General features: G+C 36.4%; 1 protein-coding gene across 1 annotated transcript in view; it reads left to right on the plus strand.

The window, feature by feature from the left end:
* The window catches only part of VTA1 (vesicle trafficking 1), an 86,413-nt gene that overhangs the window by 20,214 nt on the left and 42,516 nt on the right, over window positions 1–23,683 (plus strand). Inside the window, exons 2-4 of the mRNA XM_049902422.1 lie at window positions 8,071–8,165; window positions 10,877–11,004; window positions 11,484–11,559. Of these exons, the coding sequence (XP_049758379.1) occupies window positions 8,071–8,165; window positions 10,877–11,004; window positions 11,484–11,559 (299 nt within the window). The remainder of the gene's footprint in view (window positions 1–8,070; window positions 8,166–10,876; window positions 11,005–11,483; window positions 11,560–23,683) is intronic.

A 23,683-nucleotide genomic window follows, 5' to 3' on the forward strand; every position in this document is an offset into this window, starting at 1 on the left:
CTTCCTTCAGTACCATTGGTTCTTGATTGTATACTATGTCCTGAACTGACTGAACCTTGACAAATTCTTTTTGGTACAGTGATTCTGTGTACTCATTCCATTTTCTTTGGGTGTTTCCTGTGTATTTCAATATTTTGCCCATAGAATCCTTCAACATTGCAGCTCAAGGCATGAATTATATTAGAACACTTGATATTTTGCCAGAACTCACTGAGGCTGTTTATTTTTTTCCAATCCTTTTTCTCCTTTATTTAGTTTGTTTCTGTCTAGTTTAATAGTTTATATAGCTATGTCCTCAAATTCACTGATCTTTTCTTCTGTGATGCTTAATGCTTAAAGTATTAGTCCTGTCCAGTGAATTTTCATTTCAGATATTATTTTTTTTTATAACTCTAAAATTTATGTTTCGGTTCCTATTCCTTTCTTTCCTCATTTTATTTATCTTTTCCTTTAAGTATTTCATAATAGTTCCCTGGAATTTTAATGTCATTGTTTGCTATTTATATTAGTAACTTTTTTTTTCTGCTATATTTATGGGTCACATTTTCTTGCTTTGTGACATATTTAATGATTTTTGATTGGATGCAAGACATTGCAAATTTTACACTCTTGAATGTCTGGATTTTGCAGTCTGTTTTTGAAGGCATTAGAGCTGGTCAGTAAGTAAGGTATTTGCAGTTTACTTTGATCCTTTTGGGCTTTATTTCTTTTTGTTTGTTTCTTTGTTTTTAGCTTTTAGGGGACAGTCTAGAGTAGCCTTTGCTCTGAAGACAAGTTAGTGCCTCTACATGTTCCTTTTGCAGCCTCTATTAACATCCCTGTGTAAGCATGTAGGACTGTCCACTCTGCCTGATAAGAACGCGAATACATCCCTGCACTTTGTATGCTTTGGGAACAGCTTAGCTCGCAGCTCTTGGTCGTTCTTTATCTGGCCTTGTGGAGTTTCCCCCTGTACTTGTGCATCGTAGCATTCAGCTGAACCTCAAGGTTACCCTTATGCAGATAACTGGAGCTCTTTTCTGCAGAGCTCCCTCCTCTTCTGAACGCTGCCTGTGAACTTCCAGCTGCCTCAGGCTTCCTGAACTCCAATCTGTTTTCTCAATTTAGGGAGACCAGTGTGCTCCATGGTTTGGAGTATACCTCCATGCAGAATGCTGAGCTGATCATTGCTGTCACTTCATTTGTTTTCTTTCTCCCAGACATCATGGTCTTCCACTGATTTTCCAGTGTCTGAAAACTTGTTTTATACGTTTTGCTCAGTTTTTTAGTTTTTTAAAGTGCAGTGGTAAATCTAGTCCCAGCTATTCCATCATGGCGAGAAGTAGAATTTAGGGCCCAATTTTAATACTCAAAAGGTCAGATACTTAAGTATCTGCTATGTATCAGCACAATGCTGGCATCCCGGAACCTATGGATAATAAAAACATTGGATAGTCTTACCTTTTATGTTGATTTTCAGTACATTTTTCGGTACAAGTCCAGGAATAGCTAACTTTTTCTTAAGAGTGCTATGTTATGATAGGAGCTTCAAGAATATTTGTTTAATGAAAGAATGAGTAAATACTCTTTATTAGTAGATGTTCATTCGTGCTTTTTTGTTTGTTTTTTGGTCAAACTATGAACACAAATTATTTTTGTGTATTTAGAAAATAATAAAATACATTTAGTATAAAAACTGATACAATTTAATCTTTGTTTCAGAAGTTCCTTTGTAAAGGATAGTACTAACCAGATAGGAGATATTTACAGTGTGCTTAGAAATACAGTAATATATTCAGTTCTGATTTTTGTAATAAAATCTGATTTTTAAACATCATTATATATCATAATGATTTCTACTCCGATGCCACAATTATTTAAACTATTAAAATGTCACTTCTCAGAATAGATTTCGTATATCATTTTCTGTATGCTTATTAGATTGAATTAGTGAATGAAATATGGAAAAGTCTCTAATTTTGTATGAAGAATTTCAGCTGTTTGAATTTTTTTAAATCTGATGCTGTGAACTACATTAAAAACAGTTAAGCACTCAGCTTCTAACTGAAAGGTCAGCAGTTCGAACTCACTAGCCACCCTGTGGGAGAAAAGACCTGGCGAACTGCTCTTGTAAAGATTACAGCCTAGGAAACTGTGGGGCAGTGTTATTGTGTCCTGTAGGGTCACTGTGAGTCAGAATCCACTCTCTGGTACACAACAGGAACAACAAAATAAATTTTATAATACCTTTTTCATGCTGACTTTATTGTTGAATGTTCATATGAATTTCCAGAATTGACAGTAGTGTAGTACAGCAGTTAATAGTATGGCCTCTGATGTCAGACACATTTAAACTTAGTTTTCTCTCTTCTGTTAAGATGAAGATATTTCTACCTACCATTGATGCAAAGATGAAATACTGTATTGTTTTTAAACTACATACTGTAATGTTTGTCATCAGTAGGCATTAATATGTAGTAGCTATTTATCTCGTTAGGTGCTGTTGAGCCAGTTCCAACTCAAAGAGACCCTGTGCACAACAGAACGAAACACTGTCTAGTCCTGTGCCATTCTCACAATTGTTGCTATGCTTGAGACCATTTTTGTAGCCGCTGTGTCAATCCATTTCGTTGAGGGTCTTCTTTTTCACTGACCCTCTACTTTACCAAGGATGATGTCCCACTTCTGGGACTGATCCCTCCTGAAACATGTCCAAAGTATGTGAGACGTAGTCTCGCCCATCCTCCTAAGGAGCACTCTGGTTGTATGTCTTCCAAGACAGATTTGTTTCAGAAATTCTTCGCCAACACCACAACTCAAAGGCGTCAGTTCTTGTTTGGTCTTCTTTATTCACTGTCCAGCTTGTGCATATATATGAGGCAACTGAAAACCTCATGACTTGGGTCAGGTGCACCTTAGTCCTCAAGGTGACATCTTAGCTTTTGAACACTTGAAAGAGCTCCTTTACAGCCAATTTGCCTGATGCTGATGTAGTACATCTTTTGATTTCTGGACTGCTGCTTCCGTGGGTATTGATTGTGGATCCGAGCAAAATGAAATCCTTCACAATCTTGACCTTTTCTCCATCGATCATGATGTTGCTCATTGGTCTAGTTGGGAGGATTTTTGTCTTCTTTATGTTGAGATGTAATCCATACTGAAGGCTGTGGTCTTTGATCTTCATCAGTAAGTGCTTCAAGCTCTCTCACTTTTAGCAAGCAAGATTGTGTCATCTGCATAACACAAGTTGTTAATGAATCTTCCTCCAATCCTGATGCCCCATTCTTCTTCATATATCCAGGTTCTCAGTTTATTTGCCCAGCATACAGACTGAATAGGTATGGTGAAAGGATACAACCTTGACGCACACCATTCCTTACTTTAAACCATGCAGTATCCCCTTGTTCTGTCCAAACAACTGCCTCTTGGTCCACGTACAGTTCCCTCGAGCACAATTAAGTGTTCCGGAATTTCCGTTCTCTGCAGTGTTATCCATAATTTGTTATGATCCACACAGTCAGGTGCCTTAGCGTAGTCAGTAAAGCAGAGGTAAACATCTTTCTGGTATTCTCTGCTTTCAGCCAGGATCCATCTGACATCAGCAATGATGATACCCCTGGTTCCACGTCCTCTTCTAAATCCAGCTTCAGTTTCTGACAGTTCCCTGTCAGTATACTGCTGCGGCCACTTTTGAATGATCTTCAGCAAAATTTTGCTTGCATATGTTATTAATGATATTGTTCGATGATTTCCACATTCAGCCAGATCACCTTTCTTGGGAATAGGCATAAATATGGCCAGGTAGCTGTCTTCCAAATTTCTTGGCATAGACGAATGAGCACTTCCAGCCCTGCATCTGTTTGGTGACAGTTATGGTTATATAAATTTATGAAACAGTGCTGGTAATGTCCATAAATAGAAACCATGACTTAGATTACTACTGATGAAATTAGCTTGTACCAATACCAGTTGCCATGGAGTCAGTTCTGACTCATGGTGACCCCATGTGTTATACAGCGGAACACGGCGCCATAAGGTTTTCCAGCTTGTGACTTTAGGAGGCAGCTTATTGTTGTTGTCAGTTCCAGCTCATAGCTACCCTGTGTACAACAGGATGAAATGCTGCCCAGTCCTGTGCCCTTCTCTCACAGTCGTTGCTGTTTGAGCCCATTGCGGCAGCCACTATGTCAGTTCATCTTGTTGAGGATCTTCCTCTATGTCACTGACCCTCTACTTTACCAAGCGTGATATCCTTTTCCAGGGACTGGTCCCTCCTGATGACATGTCCAAAGTACGTAAGACAAAGTCTCGCCAGCCTAGGAAGCAGATTACCTGGCCTTTCTTCTGAGGTGCCAGTGGGTGGGTTTGAACCACCCTGAAAACTTGCTACAAAATATTATACATTATATTGCAGTCTTTATGTTTTTTATGTAATTATGTAACGTAGGAACATTCCATTATTTTCAAAATTTACTTGCAACAAGACCATTCTCTTTTTCCTTGCTTTTGGCTAAGACTTGTGGTAACCATGCGTTGCTGTGGTTTGGACTATGAAATTTTTTTCTTGGCTTTGATGCATATTTAGTGTCCTAACATATATAATTGATTACCAGGAAAAGGATGCGGAGATACATTGAGAAAGCACTGAAAGAAAAACTTGTAAAAAAAAAAAAAGAACATGATGCTATAAAAAGCCACAATGGATGGATGGATGAGAGAAAATGAAGGAAGGTTCAACAGAGAAGGGAAGAAAGGGAGGAAGGCAGGAAGATTTTACAATGTAAATGATATGCCGATAGCTTGAAGCTAGGAGAAGCAAAATGACTTTTGTAAAGTCATATGGTTATGTTTTCCTGAATTTCAGTCCTTTGGATTGATTTGTTTTGTTTTGTTGGAAACCCTGGTGGCGTAGCGGTTAAGCGCTAAAGCTGTTAACCAAGAGATTGGCAGTTCAAACTCGCCAGGTGCTCCTTTGAAACTCTGTGGGGGCAGATCTACTGTGTTCTATAGGGTCGCTATGAGTCAGAATCGACTGGGCGGCAGTGGGTTTGTTTTTTTGGTTTTTGTTTTGTTTGTTTTTCTTTGTATCCCTGCGACTATTTTAAAGTCTATAAGGCAAAACCCATCACAGCCCAGGCGATTCTGACTCAAAGCAACTCTATGGGGTAGAGTAGAACTGCCGCATAGGGTTTCCAAGGCTGTAAATCCTATGCAAGCAGACTGCCACATCTTTCTTCCACAGAGCAGCTGGTGGATTCAAACCGCTGACCTTTCAGTTAGAGCCGAGTGCTTAACTACTGTGCCACCAGGCCTTTTTTTCTATAAAGAGAGTAGTTCATTAAATAAAACATAGGTTTTTAAATCTGTCTTACGGAATTTCTTAAAAAACAGGTTGGGTTGTTGTCAATATATTTTAAAGTTATAATTAATTTATATATTGGCAGATGTTTAATAAATACCTTCTGTGTGCTGAGGATATACTAATGAAACAGAAAAGTTTCTGGTTTTATGAAGCTTGATATTCCAAAATTTTGAGTTCAAAATTTAACAATCTCTTAGAAATTTAAAATAGAAAATTATCTACACATGTGTCATGGATTAAATTGTGTCGTTCCCCCCCGCCCCCCCCCCCCCCAAAATATGTGTCAATTTGGTTAGGCCATGATTCCCAGTATTGTGTAGTGGTTCTCCATTTTGTGATCTGATACAATTTCCCTCTATCTTGTAAATGCTAATCTCTGCCTGTGGTTAATGAGGCAAGATTAGGTTATGTTAACGAGGGTTAGGGTGGGATGCAGCACTCTTACTCAGGTCACAGCCCTGATCTGATGTTGGACAATTTCTCTGGGGTGTGGTCTGCATCACCTTTTATCATACAGGAGATAAATGGAGACAGAAATGAGCAGAGAGAGGGACCTCACTGCCACCATGTAAATAGAGGCAGTGTTGAGAAGCTACTAGACCAGGGGAAGATTAATGACAAGGGCCTTCCCCCAGAGCCCACAGAGAGAGAAAGCCTTCTTCTAGAGCTGGTACCCTGAGTCTAGACTTCTGGCCTCCTAAACTGTGAGAGAATACATTTCTCTCTGTTAAAGCCATCCACTTGTGTGTCTGTTTACAGCAGCACTAGGTAACGAAGACACCATGTTTGGAGTGTCAGTGGTGTAAGACGTGCTTTACTCTAATCTTTTATTTGTCCTATAAACCCACTGCTGTCGAGTCGATTAGTGTTTATGTTATGCATTTCATATTTTTATATTGCTCAAGAATATCCAAGAGTGGGTTAGAATGTTAATGTTCAGATTTTATGGAACTTTAAATTACGCATACCTTCAGGATTAGTAAATGTTTGTCTTCTAAATGCCTAAAATCAAATTAAAGTTTGGTAGGAAAGTATTTAATCCTTTGACAAATATGCTTTATTACTCATCATCAAGTAATATTTATTCATAAAAATAAACACATTTACTTGATGAAATAAATCAGATTTTTTAATAGATGACTTTAGCTACGTTTATTTGTTCAGTCTTAGCAAGTATTTTTCCATGCTAGACATTAATTTTTCATCATACTGCTTCTTCCACAATGAATTCCTTGTCTTGAACAGAGTTCTATATGAAAGAAGTCCTTTTTTCCATCCTTTATGACAAAAAGTCTTTTAGTGTACTATTAATTTTCATAAGTAGATTTAAGGTCTTTTTACTTTTATTAATACAAGATATTGTGTCTTGTGATACATTTTCTATACTTAAGAATCATAAGCCATGGAAGATATTCAGAAATATAAAAGCCAGGGCTATTTTTATCCCAAATCTTTACAGTTCTAAGATGGTCCAGTTCCTTAATTAAAGGCATCCCTACTACTAATGTCCTTATAACCTCAAAGACTAAATATGCATCCAAATCAACAAAAAAATACATGTAGCCCAGGCCATAAAACAGTATTATCATTACGCCGTATTTCAATTAGTGGCCATCTGTATTAAGGACAAAGGACAAAAAGTTGATATTTGTTTATATTTGTGTTCTGGGGGAGTATGATAATGGTTGTGGTGACAGTGGAGTGGAAATGATTTTAAATTTTGCTTCAACGGGGGGGCATCCATTTTTATTATAAGCAGAAGTAGAAGTAACTGTAACAGTTAGAAGCTGAAAATTAAACTTTGACATAGGAATAAATCCCTTTTTGCATATTAGCAGAAAGCTCTGGGTTAATCATCTGCATGTCTGCTTAATGGTTAAGTCCTGAGGTGGCTGTCATTATCCGGGCTGGTGCCAATGTAGCCTCTGGAGTTAAAAGAATTTTCCAAGCTTAGAATTGATAGGCCAAAAAAGAAAAATCACAAATGATAGTTTTCAGTAAGTAAACATGTTTAAATCTCTGTGTTGTAAAACAACATTCAAAAATTAAAAATCTGGGGAAAATATTTGGGGCTGGTACGTTTATTATCCAAAGAGTTCATGTGAGGCACTTAAAAAAAAGAAATGCAACAGAACCCCTTAAACAGTAGACCTGGACGACTCACAAAGAAGAAGTGATAGAGGGAGTTCAATCACAGTTTTAAGGGGAAAAAAAAAAAGGAACTAACTAAAACAGGCATAGAACTTGGCCAACTCAAAAAAACCGTGATTGATGGAAAAGGTAAGCGTATTTCAATCCTGCTTTGAAAAAGAAGAGTACATATTAACACTTAGCAGAAATGGGAAACAGCCCTGAACAACTTTTTAAAGAAATATGACTGATCAAAGGAAAGAAAGAGCATTTGATCACGTTTGTGATCAAAGCAGTGGATTTTTAAACTAAAATAAAGTGGGATTTTTCCTTCTAAAATTAGTATCTGTTTTTTGTAGCGTAGCGGTTAATTAAGCCCTCAGTTGCTAACCAAAAGGTCAGTGGTTCAAATCCATCAACTGTTCAGTGGGAGAAAGATGTAGCAGTCTGCTTCTGGAAAGATTTACAGCCTTGGAATACCTATGGGGCAGTTCTACTCTGTCCGATGCGGTGGCTAGGCAAAACATATTTTAAATATTCAGTCATTGGAAAGGATGTTGAAATGAAATTGTTCAAGTCATCTTTTCTTTTCTTTGTAGGTCGTTTATATGCAATGCAAACTGGAATGAAGATTGATAGTAAAACTCCTGAATGTCGTAAATTTTTATCAAAACTAATGGATCAGTTAGAAGCTGTAAGTTAAACATTGATAATTTATTTTCTGATTAATGTTTCAAATGCCATTGTATTTCATTCGTGTATGATTGTCTGTGTTGTGGTTTTAGTTCTTACCTTGACAGCAATCAGCAGTATCAATACAGCTGAGGAAAAGAATAGTTTTTTTTTTTTTACATTATACCACTAGAAAATTTTACGTATAAATGCAGTAGATTCAAACATTTTTATACGCTTACATCTTGTTCCATGTTACTGTAGATGGCTCTTGAGTCATCCTTTTATAAGTGATGAATCCTTTCTAACATTCCCTCATGCAGTCACATGGGTGATTGATTTAAGAGTTCTTAAACAGCTCTTGATAAAGAGATAGACTACAGTAGTCCCTCCCTTATCCTTGGGGGATATGCTCCAAGACCTTCCGTGGATGCTTGAAACCACGGGTATATATTACAATATGATTTGTCCTGTATATACATAACGTACAATAAAGTGTAATTTATAAATTAGTCACAGTAAGGGATTAACAACAATAATAATAAAATAGAACAATTATAACATACTGTAATAAAAGTTATGTGAATGATGGAGCCGGACAGTGTTAGACTTCATCATGCTGCATACTCATTTAACATTTTCAAACCTCATGTAACTGAAACCAAGGAAAACTAAACTGCATGTAAGGTTGGGGGTGGGGCTACTGTATTTACATAAGTAAAGTGACAAAGGGAATGATGCCAATTGTTTGTCCTCTGTTCCTCCCACTGTTGATCCAGGCATTCTCCCTTCCATTTTTTTTGTAAAAGCACAGTGGTAGGCAACTAATGCAGCCACCTTCTTGAACTGTGATGCACAGGACACTGCAGAGGCAGCCACCTAGGGGACATTGAGTGGATTGGATTAGGTATCAGTGTGTCAGGGACGCGGTGGCAACCAGTATATTTTCACCCAGTGACCAGAGCTCCGCCCTGTGTCGCTTGTGCCCAGTCCTCCCTTTGTCTTTTAACAGTTAGTCTACTCGTCATTAACTTACCTCCTCCAAGGTGGTTACACTAATATCTGTGGCTTACTTTTACTTGATTATTCAGTTATGTGACCTGTTCAGGAGAGTTAGAAACCTAAGTATTTATTGGATCAATTGCATTATCTGGCTTAGAGAGACAACATTTAGACAGACTAAAAATAAAAGCATTTGTATTAATCAACTCAGAGCCTTTATTAATGTTGGAAAATTATTTATTCAGGTCACAGCCTATCCCAAGACAGAATGTCCCTTCCTAATTGTATCAAGCAGCCATGGGCTATAGTGTTCTCTCTAACTTGGTGTAGCTCTCTAGCCTCCGGGCCCCTACCAAGAAAAAAACCCAAATCCATTGCCGTCAAGTCCTTAGGTTTCCAAGGAGCAGCTGGTGGATTTAAACTGCTGATCTTTTTGTTGGCAGCCAAGCTCTTAACCACTGTACCACCAAGGTCCCTTGGAAGCAAGGATGGTGAAACTACATCTCACATACTTTGGACATGTTGTCAGGAGGGATCAGTCCCTGGAGAAGGACATCATGCTTGGTAAAGCAGAGGGTCAGCGAAACAGAGAAAGATCCTCAGCAAAATGGACTGGCACAGTGGGTGCAACGATGGGCTCAAGCATAGCAGCTGGCCGGTGTTGCGTTCTGTTGTATACAGGGTCGATGTGAGTCAGAGCCAGCTCATCAGCACCTAACGAGAACAACATACTTGAAGCATATTATGTCTTTGTTGCCAGTTATTTTATGTCCAAGATGAGATTGCATACGCCCGCTTAAAAAAAAAAAATCTAGAACTAAATCTGCCTTTATAAATTATTTCACAGTAAACTATTATATCTGGGTTTTTTTTTTTTTTAGGTTAAACATAGCCAAAATTTCCTTAAATTCTAACATTAAATCTCTCTGTCCTTAAATTAATTTGTTGTAATTATGAACATGTTATTTACTTTGCTAATTTTATGAGAAATCCTGAGGCCTTTCTTTAGTTTTTTACTTTATAATGTCTCGTAGAGTCATTGTAGTCCAATAAGACAGTCTGAGTCTGGCAAAAAGAACTTAGTTTGCTGTTTTTAAAAATACTTTATTATATTTGGGATTTGCAGACTGAAATTGTACATTGTGTTGACTTGAGGTATATGTTTGTCTAAATTTTAAAAAGTTGCCATAATCTAATCTGATTTCTGAGTTTGTTCTTTTCTATCTTAGAATTAGATCTCTTTTGTCACACATTGTGCTCTGGGAGATACAATTTTGGGAAGTAATACTCCTCCGAGTCTTATGATATATGTATATATTTGATAGAAGAAACTGAAATATTGGAATAAATAATTTTTTTAATTATTTATGGTTAGGAAGAATTTTCTAATTCCAATTTTAGAATACCAGATAGTGCATTGGATAATACAGTATTATTTCAAAACATTGATATTTTGTATGCTTTTATTCTTGGTTATTTTGATTTTTAGAGCTAAATTATACTTTCAGGTTACCTGCAGTGTGTTTTAACAAAGTTTTGTAAACATTGGATTTTGTTCTAAATACATCAGGCTTAAGCAGAACAACTTCGTTTTTGCCAGATTTCAGTGACACATCTTTTACTGAAATGAATGTAAAATAATTTACTTAAAATCATTACTGGAATTATTTGTGCTTAAGCAGATATCTCTGTGAGTCAAAACCATAACCCTTGTATCTGATTTTATTTTAGCTTAAGAAACAGTTGGGTGATAATGAAGCTATTACTCAAGAAATAGTTGGTTCTGCCCATTTGGAAAATTATGCTTTGAAAATGTTTTTGTATGCAGACAATGAAGATCGCGCGGGGCGATTTCACAAGTAAGCAAAGATAGAGGAAAATAAAAATTACTTTATGTGTTCGGTTAGTATATAACCAGAATTATTACCCAGTTTTCTCTTGCACACTTTCTGACTTCCTAATTAAAATTGAGATGTATTTTTTGCAAAATTACTTGTACCTCAGAATGATTTTGGGTTACAAGTGCAGTCCTTCCTTTTTAGAGAAAATAGCAGAAAGAAGAAATACCCAGGACAGATTTATTTTCTCAGTAAATATACTCTAACTAGCCATTCTTTAACATCAGTAAACACTAAGAGTTGATTTTTGCCAAAATCACAGCCTGATTCAATGATGTTTACTATTTAAAAGTACTCTTCCCCGCCAGTTAATTCAAGCGATTTATTGTTGTTATTATTATTATTGTTATAATTAAATGCAAAGATGTAATAACTGTATGACTAATTTTACATTTTAATGTTTTTCATTTACATCAGACCAGCTCTCTTTTCTCTTCCAGAAACATGATCAAGTCCTTCTATACTGCAAGTCTTTTAATAGATGTCATGACAGTATTTGGAGAACTCACCGATGAAGTGAGTATACTTTTATTGTCTCATTAGCCGAAGATCAATGATGTTGCTATGTATCAGTTTCGTTATTGCACTGGTAGAGTGGCATGTCCAGCAGAAATACAATGCAAGCCACAATGTATTTTGAAATTTTCTTGTAGCCACATTTAAAAAAGTAAAAAACATCAAGTGATTTTACTTTTAAGAACATAATTTATTCTTTTACTAAGTTCTTTAAATCCAGCGTGTATTTTATACCTCAGCATTTGTGCAGCTACTGTATTGGACAACACAGGTTTAGGGATTAATTTTATTAAGTGTTCAAACATTGCTAATCATGTCTGTTATTGAATTTGTATACTGTTATTTGATAGACATACTGGAGGAATACTTTTCAGAACTGATTTTTCCTGTTTCATTTTCAGTCAGAACTGTTATGATTTGTTTCTATTATATGTGTGTGTGTATATATATATATTTATATGAGACTTGATAATTTACAAGGTATTGTATATCCATTTTATCAGTTGGACTTCCATAACAACCCCGTAAGTGGAGCTTTTATACATGAGTACTTGAGGCTAAGTGACAAACTTATTGCCGTGAGTTCGTGTTGTTTTCACTGTAGTAGGCTTCCGTAAAGATTATAGCCAAGAAAACCCTATAGGGCAGTTCTGCTCTGTCACATGGGGCTACTAAGAGTTGAAATTGACTCGATGGCACCTAACATAGCAACAACAGCCACCGCCACTGGCATAAAAAAAATTGTTTCCTGAGAGGGTAGGAGTTAATCTAGAGAGAGAGAGACTGATGCAAGTATATTGTATTAGCTGTTCAGATACCATGAGGAGCATTGCTTTCTGTGATGTGATTTTTTTCAGAATGGTGAGCAGTTCATAGTGAAATTCCGAACAAAACAAGGTACCATTTTTGTATGAGTTATTTGTATTCCTGTAAAACAAGGCATATCAAAACTGCACAAAAAAGTGTTTATGTATTAAATGAAGTTCAGCTCTAGGCTCGATAACTTTAAGCAGTGTTTTCACCAACATGAAAGTTGTATAGAATGTAGGACAATTTTTTTTATTGTGTGTGGCTGTCCCTTTATATCAAGATATCAAGCATCTCTACTGCTTCCCCACACAACGCCTGTAGCATTCCCTAATCATCGAGATAATCAAAACCATCCCGATTCCTTGAAGAGTTTATAGAGTCTTAAATGTATGAATATTACACTATGAATGTATTGACTTGATTTTTCTGTATTATACTTTGAATTAAATTGTACTTAAATCCTTGAAGGTAGAGGTTTATCTCATTCTACTCTTGTGTCTTCTTTGGCATAAAGTACAGATTTGCACACTGAGTGAAATCTTGGAGTAAGAAAGGTGGCTCATTAGTTATTTTAAAAGTTTGGTATACTTAGGTTTTCATCTTTCTGTCTGTTCATGGAAAATGGTGTTCAGACTTCTTTAAACAGAGCTTCTTTCATAGCTCTTCTAAAATGCAATAGATCTCTTTACTCACAACATTTTTCTTGGTCAATTGCCTGATTTTATTTTTTCCCTTTTAATTTCATGTCGTTACTCGTAGTTGTACAAAACTAAAGTCTATATTTTCTTTAGTCCTCAAATACTTTTTAAAAATATTTTACCTGCCACTGTCCTGTTTCTGAACTCTTCAGTCGCTGTTTACGTATACGTATTTAACGCTTTGAGCTGTTGCTTATATAATGCCATCTCAATATTTAATTAAATTTGTAGTTATGTAAACATCTAGCATTCCTATAGCTCTCTCAGAGTCAGTGTCTCAGTTTCAGGTATAGGGTCACCAGAATATAAAAAAATTTAAGCATAACTTTTATTTTCCTACTATGGCACCTTGTATAATCAAATTGTGGCCAGTATTTTGATAAACTTTCTTTTATTAAATTTTAGATATATTACACTGTTACCAGTGTTTGAGGAGCAAAAGATAATATTATTCCTATCGAGTTTCAACTAATTTGGCTGATTCAAAATGAATGTGGTATTTTTTTTGCCCTCCAGGAGCTTGTTTTCTAACTCAAAAAGAGAAGCAGAATGACTATAATAATACATGGTGTGTTAATGATAAATTGCGGGGAGAAGATTTACTTCTAGTTCCTATTATTTGCTTGATATTGTGCTTAGGTACTTTAGCTGTATCTGTTTTCACCTTTAATAACTCTGAATTGTAGTTGAGAAAACTGAGGATTAAAAAATATGAGTACCTTGTCCCCAGTTGATATAGCCCAGGACAGTGTTTCTTAGAATCTCTGTGGTAAAGCTCTGGCTTTTTGTTTTTAAATTCTAATCCATTGCAGACTGCTCAATTTGTAAAATACAAATAAAAATGAATTACTTAAAAAAATGTCACTTAGGAAAGACATATAAAATATAAGCCAAATTTGCTATAACTTTTTAAAACATTCTCGATTTCTAAGTATCTTGTCACGAACTGGTAACAGTTTGCAGGTCAGCACTGGTTCTTGGACTGCACTTTGATTGGCACTTATCTAGATCTCTTAGTGGAAGCCCCTGGGGGATCCTGTTGGCATCCTACCCTGGATCTCTCCCTCCTTGAAAAACAGGGCTGCAGAATTACTAGGGTGAGAATGCATAGGAGTAATTGGCTGCAAAGAAGGTAGTCTGCTGAAGGGTATCTGTTTGTACCACAGGGTTCTGAACTAAGCAACATCTATAGACAATATTACCCAAAGCACTGTCTGTGGGAACCAAACTTAATGTAGTGCTAACCTGGTAATCAACACTAGAACAGAAGACATCTAATTACAAAAGTGTGATATCTGTACCTACACCACATCTTATGTTTTCATGCTCTCGCTGTACCCTGAACATCTCGTTCTTAGCACTTACCACAATAACAAACAAATAGATAAATAAGAGAACGTTGTTCTCTTTCACTAGAGTAGAAACCACTCGTATCTTGTTGTATTTGGTTTCTAGGACTGCCTTAATGAAGTGCTGCAAACTGAGTGGCTTAAAACAATAGACATGTATTCTCTTACATTTCTGGAGACTAGACGTCAGAATTCAGGGTGTCCACAGCGCTGTGCCCTCTCTGGAGGCTCTGGGGGAAGATCCTTCCTTGTCTCTTCCAGCTTCCGGTAGTCCCAGGCATTCCATGACTTCATGCAACGTAACTCCAATCTCTGCCTCCTCCTTCACATGGCCATCTTCCTTCTGTCTCTCACTGTTTCACTTCTCTTCTTACTGGAACATCAGTCATTTGGATTAGGACCCAACCTGCTCCAGTATGACCTCATGTTTACTTTACTAATTATATCTGCAAAGATGCTATTCTAAATACGTTCAGTTACCAGGGGTTAGTAACTGAACATATCTTTTTGGGGGACACAAATCAACCCTTAACTCTTGTATTCACTTCATTATTATTGCCAAGAATAGTTCCTGCACATAAGAATTATTCAGTTACAGGCAATCCCTGGATTACGAACAATTCCTGTTCTAAATCTTTCTTTAAGTCGAATTTGTATATAAGTTGTCAATTAAATGTTTGTCTTGGTGTATAGTGTATATATACCTTTCTATGTATAAGAAACAAAGAAATACTTCCATATATATAAAACATCTTTAACGTAATAATACAGTAATAATAATGTTTTGGTGTGCGTGGCAAAGTAGCACCTGTTTGTTATTACGAAACATTGTATATACTTCGAATTTTTAATATAACAGGCTTTACAGGGATTGGTTCGTAACTGAGGACTGTATATAAGTCAGAAATTCGTAACCCAGGGACTGTTGTAATCATGAATGAGTAGACTATTTTTTTAATTTAGCGTAATATAACATTAAGAGTACAGTCATCAGCACCAGAATCCCATTAGACCTCTTGATAACTGTGTGACTTTGGGCAACTAATTGAACTTCTATAGCCTGTTTCCACATCTGTAAGAGGAGGAAAATTATACTTTTATCCGATTATTGTGGGGATCAAATGAGAAAATGCATATAAAACCTTTAAGAAAGTACCTAGCCATATGGTAAGTGTTTAAAAAAATCATCTCTTGCTTTTATTAGGAGACCCAGACAGCAGTGTAGCAGATGAATTGAGAAGGCTAGGAGGTTTTTGTGATCTAAGGTTAAAAGATGAAAACCTGAGTTGAAATTTTGAAGAAAATTAGGGAGTAGGGTTGAATTTAAGAAAATATGTTGGTTTTTCTACTAGTAAATTAATGAGTGTATTGTTGTTAGTAGTCATCAAGTCATCCCCAACTCACGTTAACCTTGCTGACAACGGAGCTCATGCTTGTAATCCGTAGGATTTTCACTGGCTCATTTCCAGAAGTAGATCGCCAGACCTTGCTTCCTAGTCCATCTTTTTCTGGAATCTCCGCTGAAACCTGTTCAGCATCGTAGTAACACACAAGCCTCCACTGAGAGAAGGGTGGTTGCTGTGTAAATATATTAGATTGAATCATGTAAAATTGCCGATATTGGATTATTTTTACCTCTACAAAGGTAATTTCATATGGGCCAATCTGAATACCATGGATCAGGAGGCAGTTGTTCAAACAGAACAAGGGGCTACTTTGTGGTTCATTACTGGAAAAGGTTTATGGCAGGGTTGTATCCCTTTACCTTGCTGTATGCTGAACAAATAATCCTAGAAACCAGACTTAATAAAGACTATGGTATCAGGATTGAGGGAAGATTCGTTAACAACCTGGGATACAAAAATGACATGACCTTGCTTGACCAAAACAAAGATGTTTTTAAGCACTTACTGGTGGGGAAAAACTACAGCTGTCATTATGGATTACATTGAAGAAAATAAAAATCCTCACAACCAGATCAATAAACATCATGATAAATAAGAAATGGAAATTGTCAATGATTTCCTTCTACTTGGATCAACAATCAGCATCCATGGAAACAGCAGTCAAGAAATTAAACAACATATTACATTTGGCAAATATGCTGCAAAAGACCTCTTTAAATTTTAAAAAGCAAAGATGTCACTTTGATGACTAAGTTGCACCTGACTCAAGTGATGCTCTTTTCACTTGCTTCATATACATGCAAAAGCTGGATGGTGAAAAAGGCCGACAGAAGAATTGATGCATTCAAACTGTGGTAGTAACAAAGAATATTGAATATACCATGACCTGCCAGAACAATGAATAAATCAGTCTTAGAAGACATAGAATCAGAATGCTCCTGAGAAATGAGGATGGCAAGACTCTGGCTCACTTTCTTTGGACACATCACCAGGAAAGATCAGTCACTGGAAAAGGATATCATGATTGGTAAAGTAGCAGAAGGCCAACAAAAACAAGGGAAATCCTCAGTGAGGTGGATTGACAAAATAGCCAAAGCAATGGACTCAAGCACACTGTCGTAGTCATCTAGTGCCGCCATAACAAAAATACCACAAATGGATGGCTTCAACAAAGGGAAATTTATTCTCTCACAGTCTAGGAGGTTACAAGTCCAAATTCAGGGCGCCAGGTCTAGGGGAAGGCTTTCTCTCTCTGTCAGCTATGGAGGAAAGTCCTTGTCAATTAGTCTTCCCTTGGTCTGGACGCATCTCAGTGCAGGAACCTCAGGTCCAAAGGACACACTCCGTTCCCAGCACTGCTTTCTTGGTGGTGTGTGGTCCTCATGTCTCTCAGCTTCTCTCTTTTATACCTCGAACGAGATTGGCTTAAGACACTAATCTTGTAGACCTCATCAGTATAAAAAAATCTATCTTATTACATCATAGTGATAGGATTTACAACAACCAAAACCCAGTTACAACACATTTACAACACATACGGAAATCACATCAGATGACCAAATGGTGGACAATCATACAAGGGAATCAGCCAAGCCAAGTTGACAGATATTTTGGGGGGACACAATTCGACCGGTGACATATACTAATAATCATGAAGATGGCATAGAACCGGGCATGGTTTCATTCTGTTATACGTAAGGTTGCTATGAATTGGCTCCAACTCTACAGCAACCAACAACCATCTAAGTATATACGAATTAATCTGTATCTGTTCCTAATTTCTGCCTTGTGTCTGAAGTGTTGCTGTATTATATAATAATTTGTTTAAATAATGTTCACGTATACTGTATTTAGAATGTATGTCAGCAAATGCATGGAAATTTTAACGGGGACAATCCTAAATTGATCCACCTTATATATTTGTTTTATATATTGGTTACATTTATTCAGCTGTAGATAGTCCTGGGTATTATTAGAACTGTACATATGATCTGATGTGTAATTGGAGTCCCAAAAGGAAAGTAGAAAAAGAATGTGAAAGAAAAGATATTTGAAGAAGTAATGACCATAAGTTTTCCAGATTCGGTAAAAATCAGTTATAGATCCAAGAAGTTCACTGAGCCCCAAGTAAGATAAATACAAAGAAAACCACACCTAAGAACATCATAGACTTCTGAAGTCCAGTGATAAAGAGAAAATCTTGAAATCAGTCAAGGGAAACTACACATACACAAAGTAACAATGATATGAAGGACAGTTGACTTATTTTTTAAAAAAATGGAATACAGTAACATATATAAAGTACTGCAAAGACTTGAAGGTAAAAGGCATTTTCAGCCAAATTATTCACTGTTAGCAGATCTGCACTAAAGATCTGAAGAACAGCTAAAATGGAGTTTTTTTAGGCTGGAGGAAAATGATACCAGCTGGAACCTTTAATTCCAGGAAGGATTGAAGACCACTGTAAATAATAAAATGTGGTTAAATATAAAAGAGTATATATTTTTCATTTCTGCAGAGATATAACTATGTAATTAAAAATTGTAACTGTACATGTATTTTTGGTAAACCCAAAAGAAAACAGGAAAGGGGGAACAAAAACAGATGTGACATATAGAAAAAAACAGATTTTAAGCATACACACAGTTATGTCAGTAAACATTTTAAGTGTAAATTGAGTAAACACTCCAATTTAAAGGTAGAGGTTTTCAGGATAGAAAAGCAAGCCCTAACTCTATGCTGTTTTCCAATTAAAAAAAAAAAAATCAAGCCCACCACCATAGAGTTGATTTTGACTCATAGCAACCCCATAGGGTTTCCAAAGCTATAAATATCTACAGAAGCAGACTGGTATATCTTTCTCCAACGGAGCCACTGGTGGTTTCAAACTGCTGACCTTTCAGTTAGTAGACAGTCACTTTTACCACTGTGCCACCAGGGCTCCCTTAAACACTCTTTAAATACAAAGACACAGCTATTTTGAAAATGAAAGCATGGAAGAAGATTCCATGGAGATATTAAGTAAACAAAAACCCAAGTGGCCAAGTTAATGTCAGACAAGATAAACTTTAGGAAGATGTATTGTCAGAGCTAAAATGGCGCATTTCATAATGGTAAAAGGATCAGTGCATCACGAAGTCATTGTAATTATGTCTGTGTACCTAGTAACAGAATTTCAAACCGTGTGAAACATAAAACTGATTGAAATAAAAGAAAAATTCATAATCATAGTTGGGGATTTTAATACCACTCAGTAGTTGATAAAATAAGTAGTTTTTTAAAAATTGATACAATTAAACAAGACTGATCAGACCAAATAAATGTTGGTTAAAATATGTAATAAGAAGAACTCTTTTATATTGCTTTGTGGAATGTTAGATGTCATAACCACTTTGGGAAAAGATTTGGTGGATGTTTATAAACATGTATCTGCCCTTTTTTACCCAGCAATTTCTTCTCTAGATGCTTATCCAAGAGATGACGACCATATGTCCAGAAGAAGATTTGTTCAAAAGTACTTATAGCAACTTTATTTGAAATAGCCCAAAGCTGGTGTCTTAGGCTGGGTTCTCTAGAGAAGTAAAACCAGTGAAACATATTTATATATGTATCTAGAGAGATTTATCTCAAGGAAATGGCTCACAGTCTGTGGAAGCTGACAAATCCAAAATTGGCTGGTAAGACGATAGGCTGCTGACTCACTGGCTGGGGTGGCTGACGGATCCCAAGATCGGCAGACAATATGGCAGGCCACTGGCTGAAGTCCCAAGAACCAGAGGTTAGATGATGATGAGCATATGCAAGATCTAGAGCAAGCAAGAACCAGTAAGCTTTGTCAGAACATCCATATATATTGGATGCAGGCCACACTCCTGAGGAAGTTCCCTTTACAACTGATTGACAGATCACATCATGGAGGTGATTGCAATATATCACAAAAATGAAGAATAGTTACATCATTACATAACTGCCAAACCACTGAGAATCATAGCTCAGACAGGTTGATACACAACCTTAACCATCACAGCTGCAAACAAATCAGGTGTGTACCACAGAGGAATAGATAAATTGTGTTTGTAACTCAGACATGAAAAGGAGTTGGCTACTCCTGATAAACCTTACAGCGTGGTTGAGTCTCATGAACATTATACTGAGCAAAAGAAAAAACAACAATACATACTGTATGATTCCCTTCATATAAAGTGCTACAATAGAGAAAAATAATCTAGTAAAAAAAAAAAAAATTATGCAAGTAGTCTCTTTGCAGTGAGGGAAAATTGACCTGAGAAGGGACATAAAGGAACTTTCTTAAAAAATAGAAATGTTAAACATCTTGATGGGAAAATGGTTTACAAGGTCAAAACTCATCAAATCAGGTGCTTAAGATTTATGCATTTCAAGGTATATTCATTTTACCTTAAAAAAAAAAAAAAACTTGTTAAAGATATTGAGCTATAGTTAGTAGTTTTGTTTTTTCTTGGTGATATAGATTGGCAATCCTGAAAGTACTCTGTATTCCAGGATTGAGTAACTATATTGAGGATAATTGGAAACCAGGTTTCTCACTACTGGTGAAGGGAACAGCAAATATGTAACAGAGAAAAGACTAGAATGTACTGTGATGTTGGATTGGAATTGTAGGTGTCATTATTAACTCACATTCTTAAATAAAAAAATAGCAAAATAGAGTTGTATATAATGTGTGTATATATTTGCATATATATATATATATATGTGTACACACACACAACATAGTTCCTATCTCTGTACTGAGCGGTGATACACCAGTGAGCACACTTACTGCCTGATTTGTGCTTCTAAATACCATTCTCTTCTAAAAGAAACTAGAACTCTTATAGTAAAGGCTGAATGTAGGTCAAGGAAAGCACTAGATAAAATTGTGCCAGAAAGTAAGGAAGTACATACATAATCACGGGGGCATGTTAGAAGGACCAGAAGCCAGCTTGAAAGTGCCAAATCAGAGGCAACATGAGCATTAAAATAAGAATGATTAATAGTGGATGATAGTACATCAAATAAAACAATAAAAGAAGAATCCATGAGTCCATATTGATATATATAATAAAATGAATGAATGATGGAAGATCAGAAAAGGCTGTTTTCATCAGAATATGAAATAAATATAGAAAGAATGATGAAGTTCGAATATCAGTGGGTGTTAAAACTGGTAGGCGAAGGTTTGATGAAGACCAGGATATTTATATATCTTTAAATGTCTCCCCCCCAAATTGTTATTAATTCAGAGGGGCAAATTGTAACTCTAAGAGAGAATTTTAACTGTTGTGTTTGAAATTGTCCTTGATCTTAGGAAATACGCATTGAAAGTGTCTCCAGATTTCTCTCAAATAGTACAGAAAAAAATATGCATAAGTATAAAAACAGAATGGTAAAGCAAATACAGCAAAATGGAAATAGTTGAGGAATCTGGGTAAAAGATACATGGGAATATCTTGTATTACTATTAAAACTTTTTTGTAAGTTTGAAATTATATAAAATAATTTCACAAAGCTATATTTAGTTAGTTTGTTTTTGAATGATATTGTTGGGTTTCTTTTCTTACCCCCAGTGACTTAACTATGAAACGGTCAGTCTCCGTATCATTTTTGGAAATCTTTTAACTAATTGGAATGTACATTCCAACTATTATAATAAAAATAGCATAGTTAAGTTTACGTATTTGTATATTAAATTATAGTTATGATTTTTGATACAGTTTTATTCTCATTTTAAAACTTCATGAAATTCTTGTTGCTTTGAGAAGTACAAAAATTATGTAAGCATAAAATTATTCAATAAGTCTCCACCAAGAAATATATGTAATTTGTTATTATAAATACTTCAGTATTTGAATCATTGTTGTCATGGACTGAATTGTGTACCCCTAAAAATGTGTATATTAACTTGGTTAGGCCATGATTCCCAGTATTCTGTGGTTGTCCTCCATTTTGTGATTGTAATTTTATGTTAAAAGGATTAGGGTGGGATTGTAACACCCTTACCAGGCCACATCCTTGATCCAATGTAAAGGGAGTTTCCCTGGGATGTGGCCTGCATCATCTTTTCTCTCTCAAGAGATGAAAGAGGGTTAAGCAAGCAGAGAGTTGGGAATCACCAAGAAAGCACCAGGAGCAGAGCGCGTCCTTTGGACCTGAGGTTCCTGTGCTGAGATGCTCCCAGACCAAGGGAAGACTGATGACAAGGACCTCCCTCCAGAGCCAACAGAGAGAGAAAAGCCTTCCCCTGGAGCCGGTGCCCTGAATTCGGACTTCTAGCCTACCGGACTGTGAGAGAATAAGTTTCTCTTTGTTAAAACCATCTACTTGTGGTATTTCTGTTACAGCAGCACTAGATGACTAGGACAATTGCGATGATATATTTGTTTAATATCTGTTTCCCAAGCATTTCTCATATCATGTCCTAGTATTCGTGGGAGTTACGTAGAGCCCTTGTTGTTATTATAATATACTTGGCAGAATTGAGGGACTTAAAGTATAGATGTATCACCTAAGCTTACTGGGAATAAGTGAGAGACTGTATGCTGTTATTTCCAAGAAATGATGTTACCACCAAGCTTATTAATCCCTTTGAACCTATTTTGAAAGTGTTATGAAAGCTCTAGATTATCTCCCGTGTACATGAGTATGCATTTTTCATATAGTTCGGGGAATTTCACAGACATCCTCAACCCTGTCCGTTGATTCTTCTCTGCAAACCTAAGTGAAACTGGATACTCAAGTTTAATACATTTATTCATGAGCAAAAAATATTTTACTCTCGCTCAGTGTCTTTCATCGTGTGGTTCTAGGACTGCCGGTTTCAGGATCGTTTGGAGTAATTGATAAAAAGTATGGATACAAGAATCTACTAACAATTCATTCAACAAGTATTTCTTAAACTCTATTATGTGCCCCTCGCTACTCTAGGCGCTAATAATATAGCAGTGAATAAAATCCCTGCACTCTTAGGAATAACATTCTCATGCTGGCTTGGACCAGAATTTGTAGTTCAGGTTGTGGTTGATTCTGGATACATTTAATGTAGAGTTAACAGAATTTAAGAGATTTATTAGTAGATTGTGACAGAAATTGAGGACTCAAAGATGACTCTATGGTTTGATGAACTTCAAGAATGCATTTGCCATTTATTGAAGCTGGGAAAACTGGAGGAACAGATTTGCTAGGGGGAAGATCAGGAATTGGTTTTGAACAGGTTACACCTTGAAAGGCCTATTAAATATGCGATCAGAAACGTTGAGTCAAGTGTACAAGTCTGGGGTTCAGAAGAGAAATATGAGCAGAAGATATAAATTTGGGAGTTGGCATCATAGGATGATACTTAAAGCCATTAAACTGGATGAGATCAGAAAAGAAATAAATAAATAAATCCATGAACAGAATCCTGACACTCCCAACTCTGGGAGATGAGAAAGAACCAATAAAAAGGACAGAAAGGAAGCACTCGGTGAGGTAAAGGGAAAACCAGGAAACTAAGTGAAAAAAGAGGACTTCAAGGAAGGAGTAGTGATCAACTTCTCATGCTGATAGGGTCAAGTAAGATAACATCTGAGCATTGGATTTAGCAGTATAGAAGTAATCAGTAACCTTGACACTAGCAATTGTGAGTGGTGGGGGTAAAAAATTCACTAGAATGGGTTCTTGACTTCCTTTTGGGTGCCATCAAGTAGATTCAGACTTAAAGCAACCCTATATGACAGAGTAGTACTGCACTATAGGGTTTCCTAGGCTGTAATCTTTACGGGAGCAGATTACTAGGTTTTTTCTCCCAAGGAGCTGCAGGTGGGCTCAAACCGCCGACCTCTCGGATAACAGCCCAGCTCCT

The sequence above is a fragment of the Elephas maximus genome, chromosome 1 (genome assembly GCF_024166365.1).
Source record: "Elephas maximus indicus isolate mEleMax1 chromosome 1, mEleMax1 primary haplotype, whole genome shotgun sequence".
In the NCBI taxonomy this organism is placed as follows: domain Eukaryota; kingdom Metazoa; phylum Chordata; class Mammalia; order Proboscidea; family Elephantidae; genus Elephas; species Elephas maximus.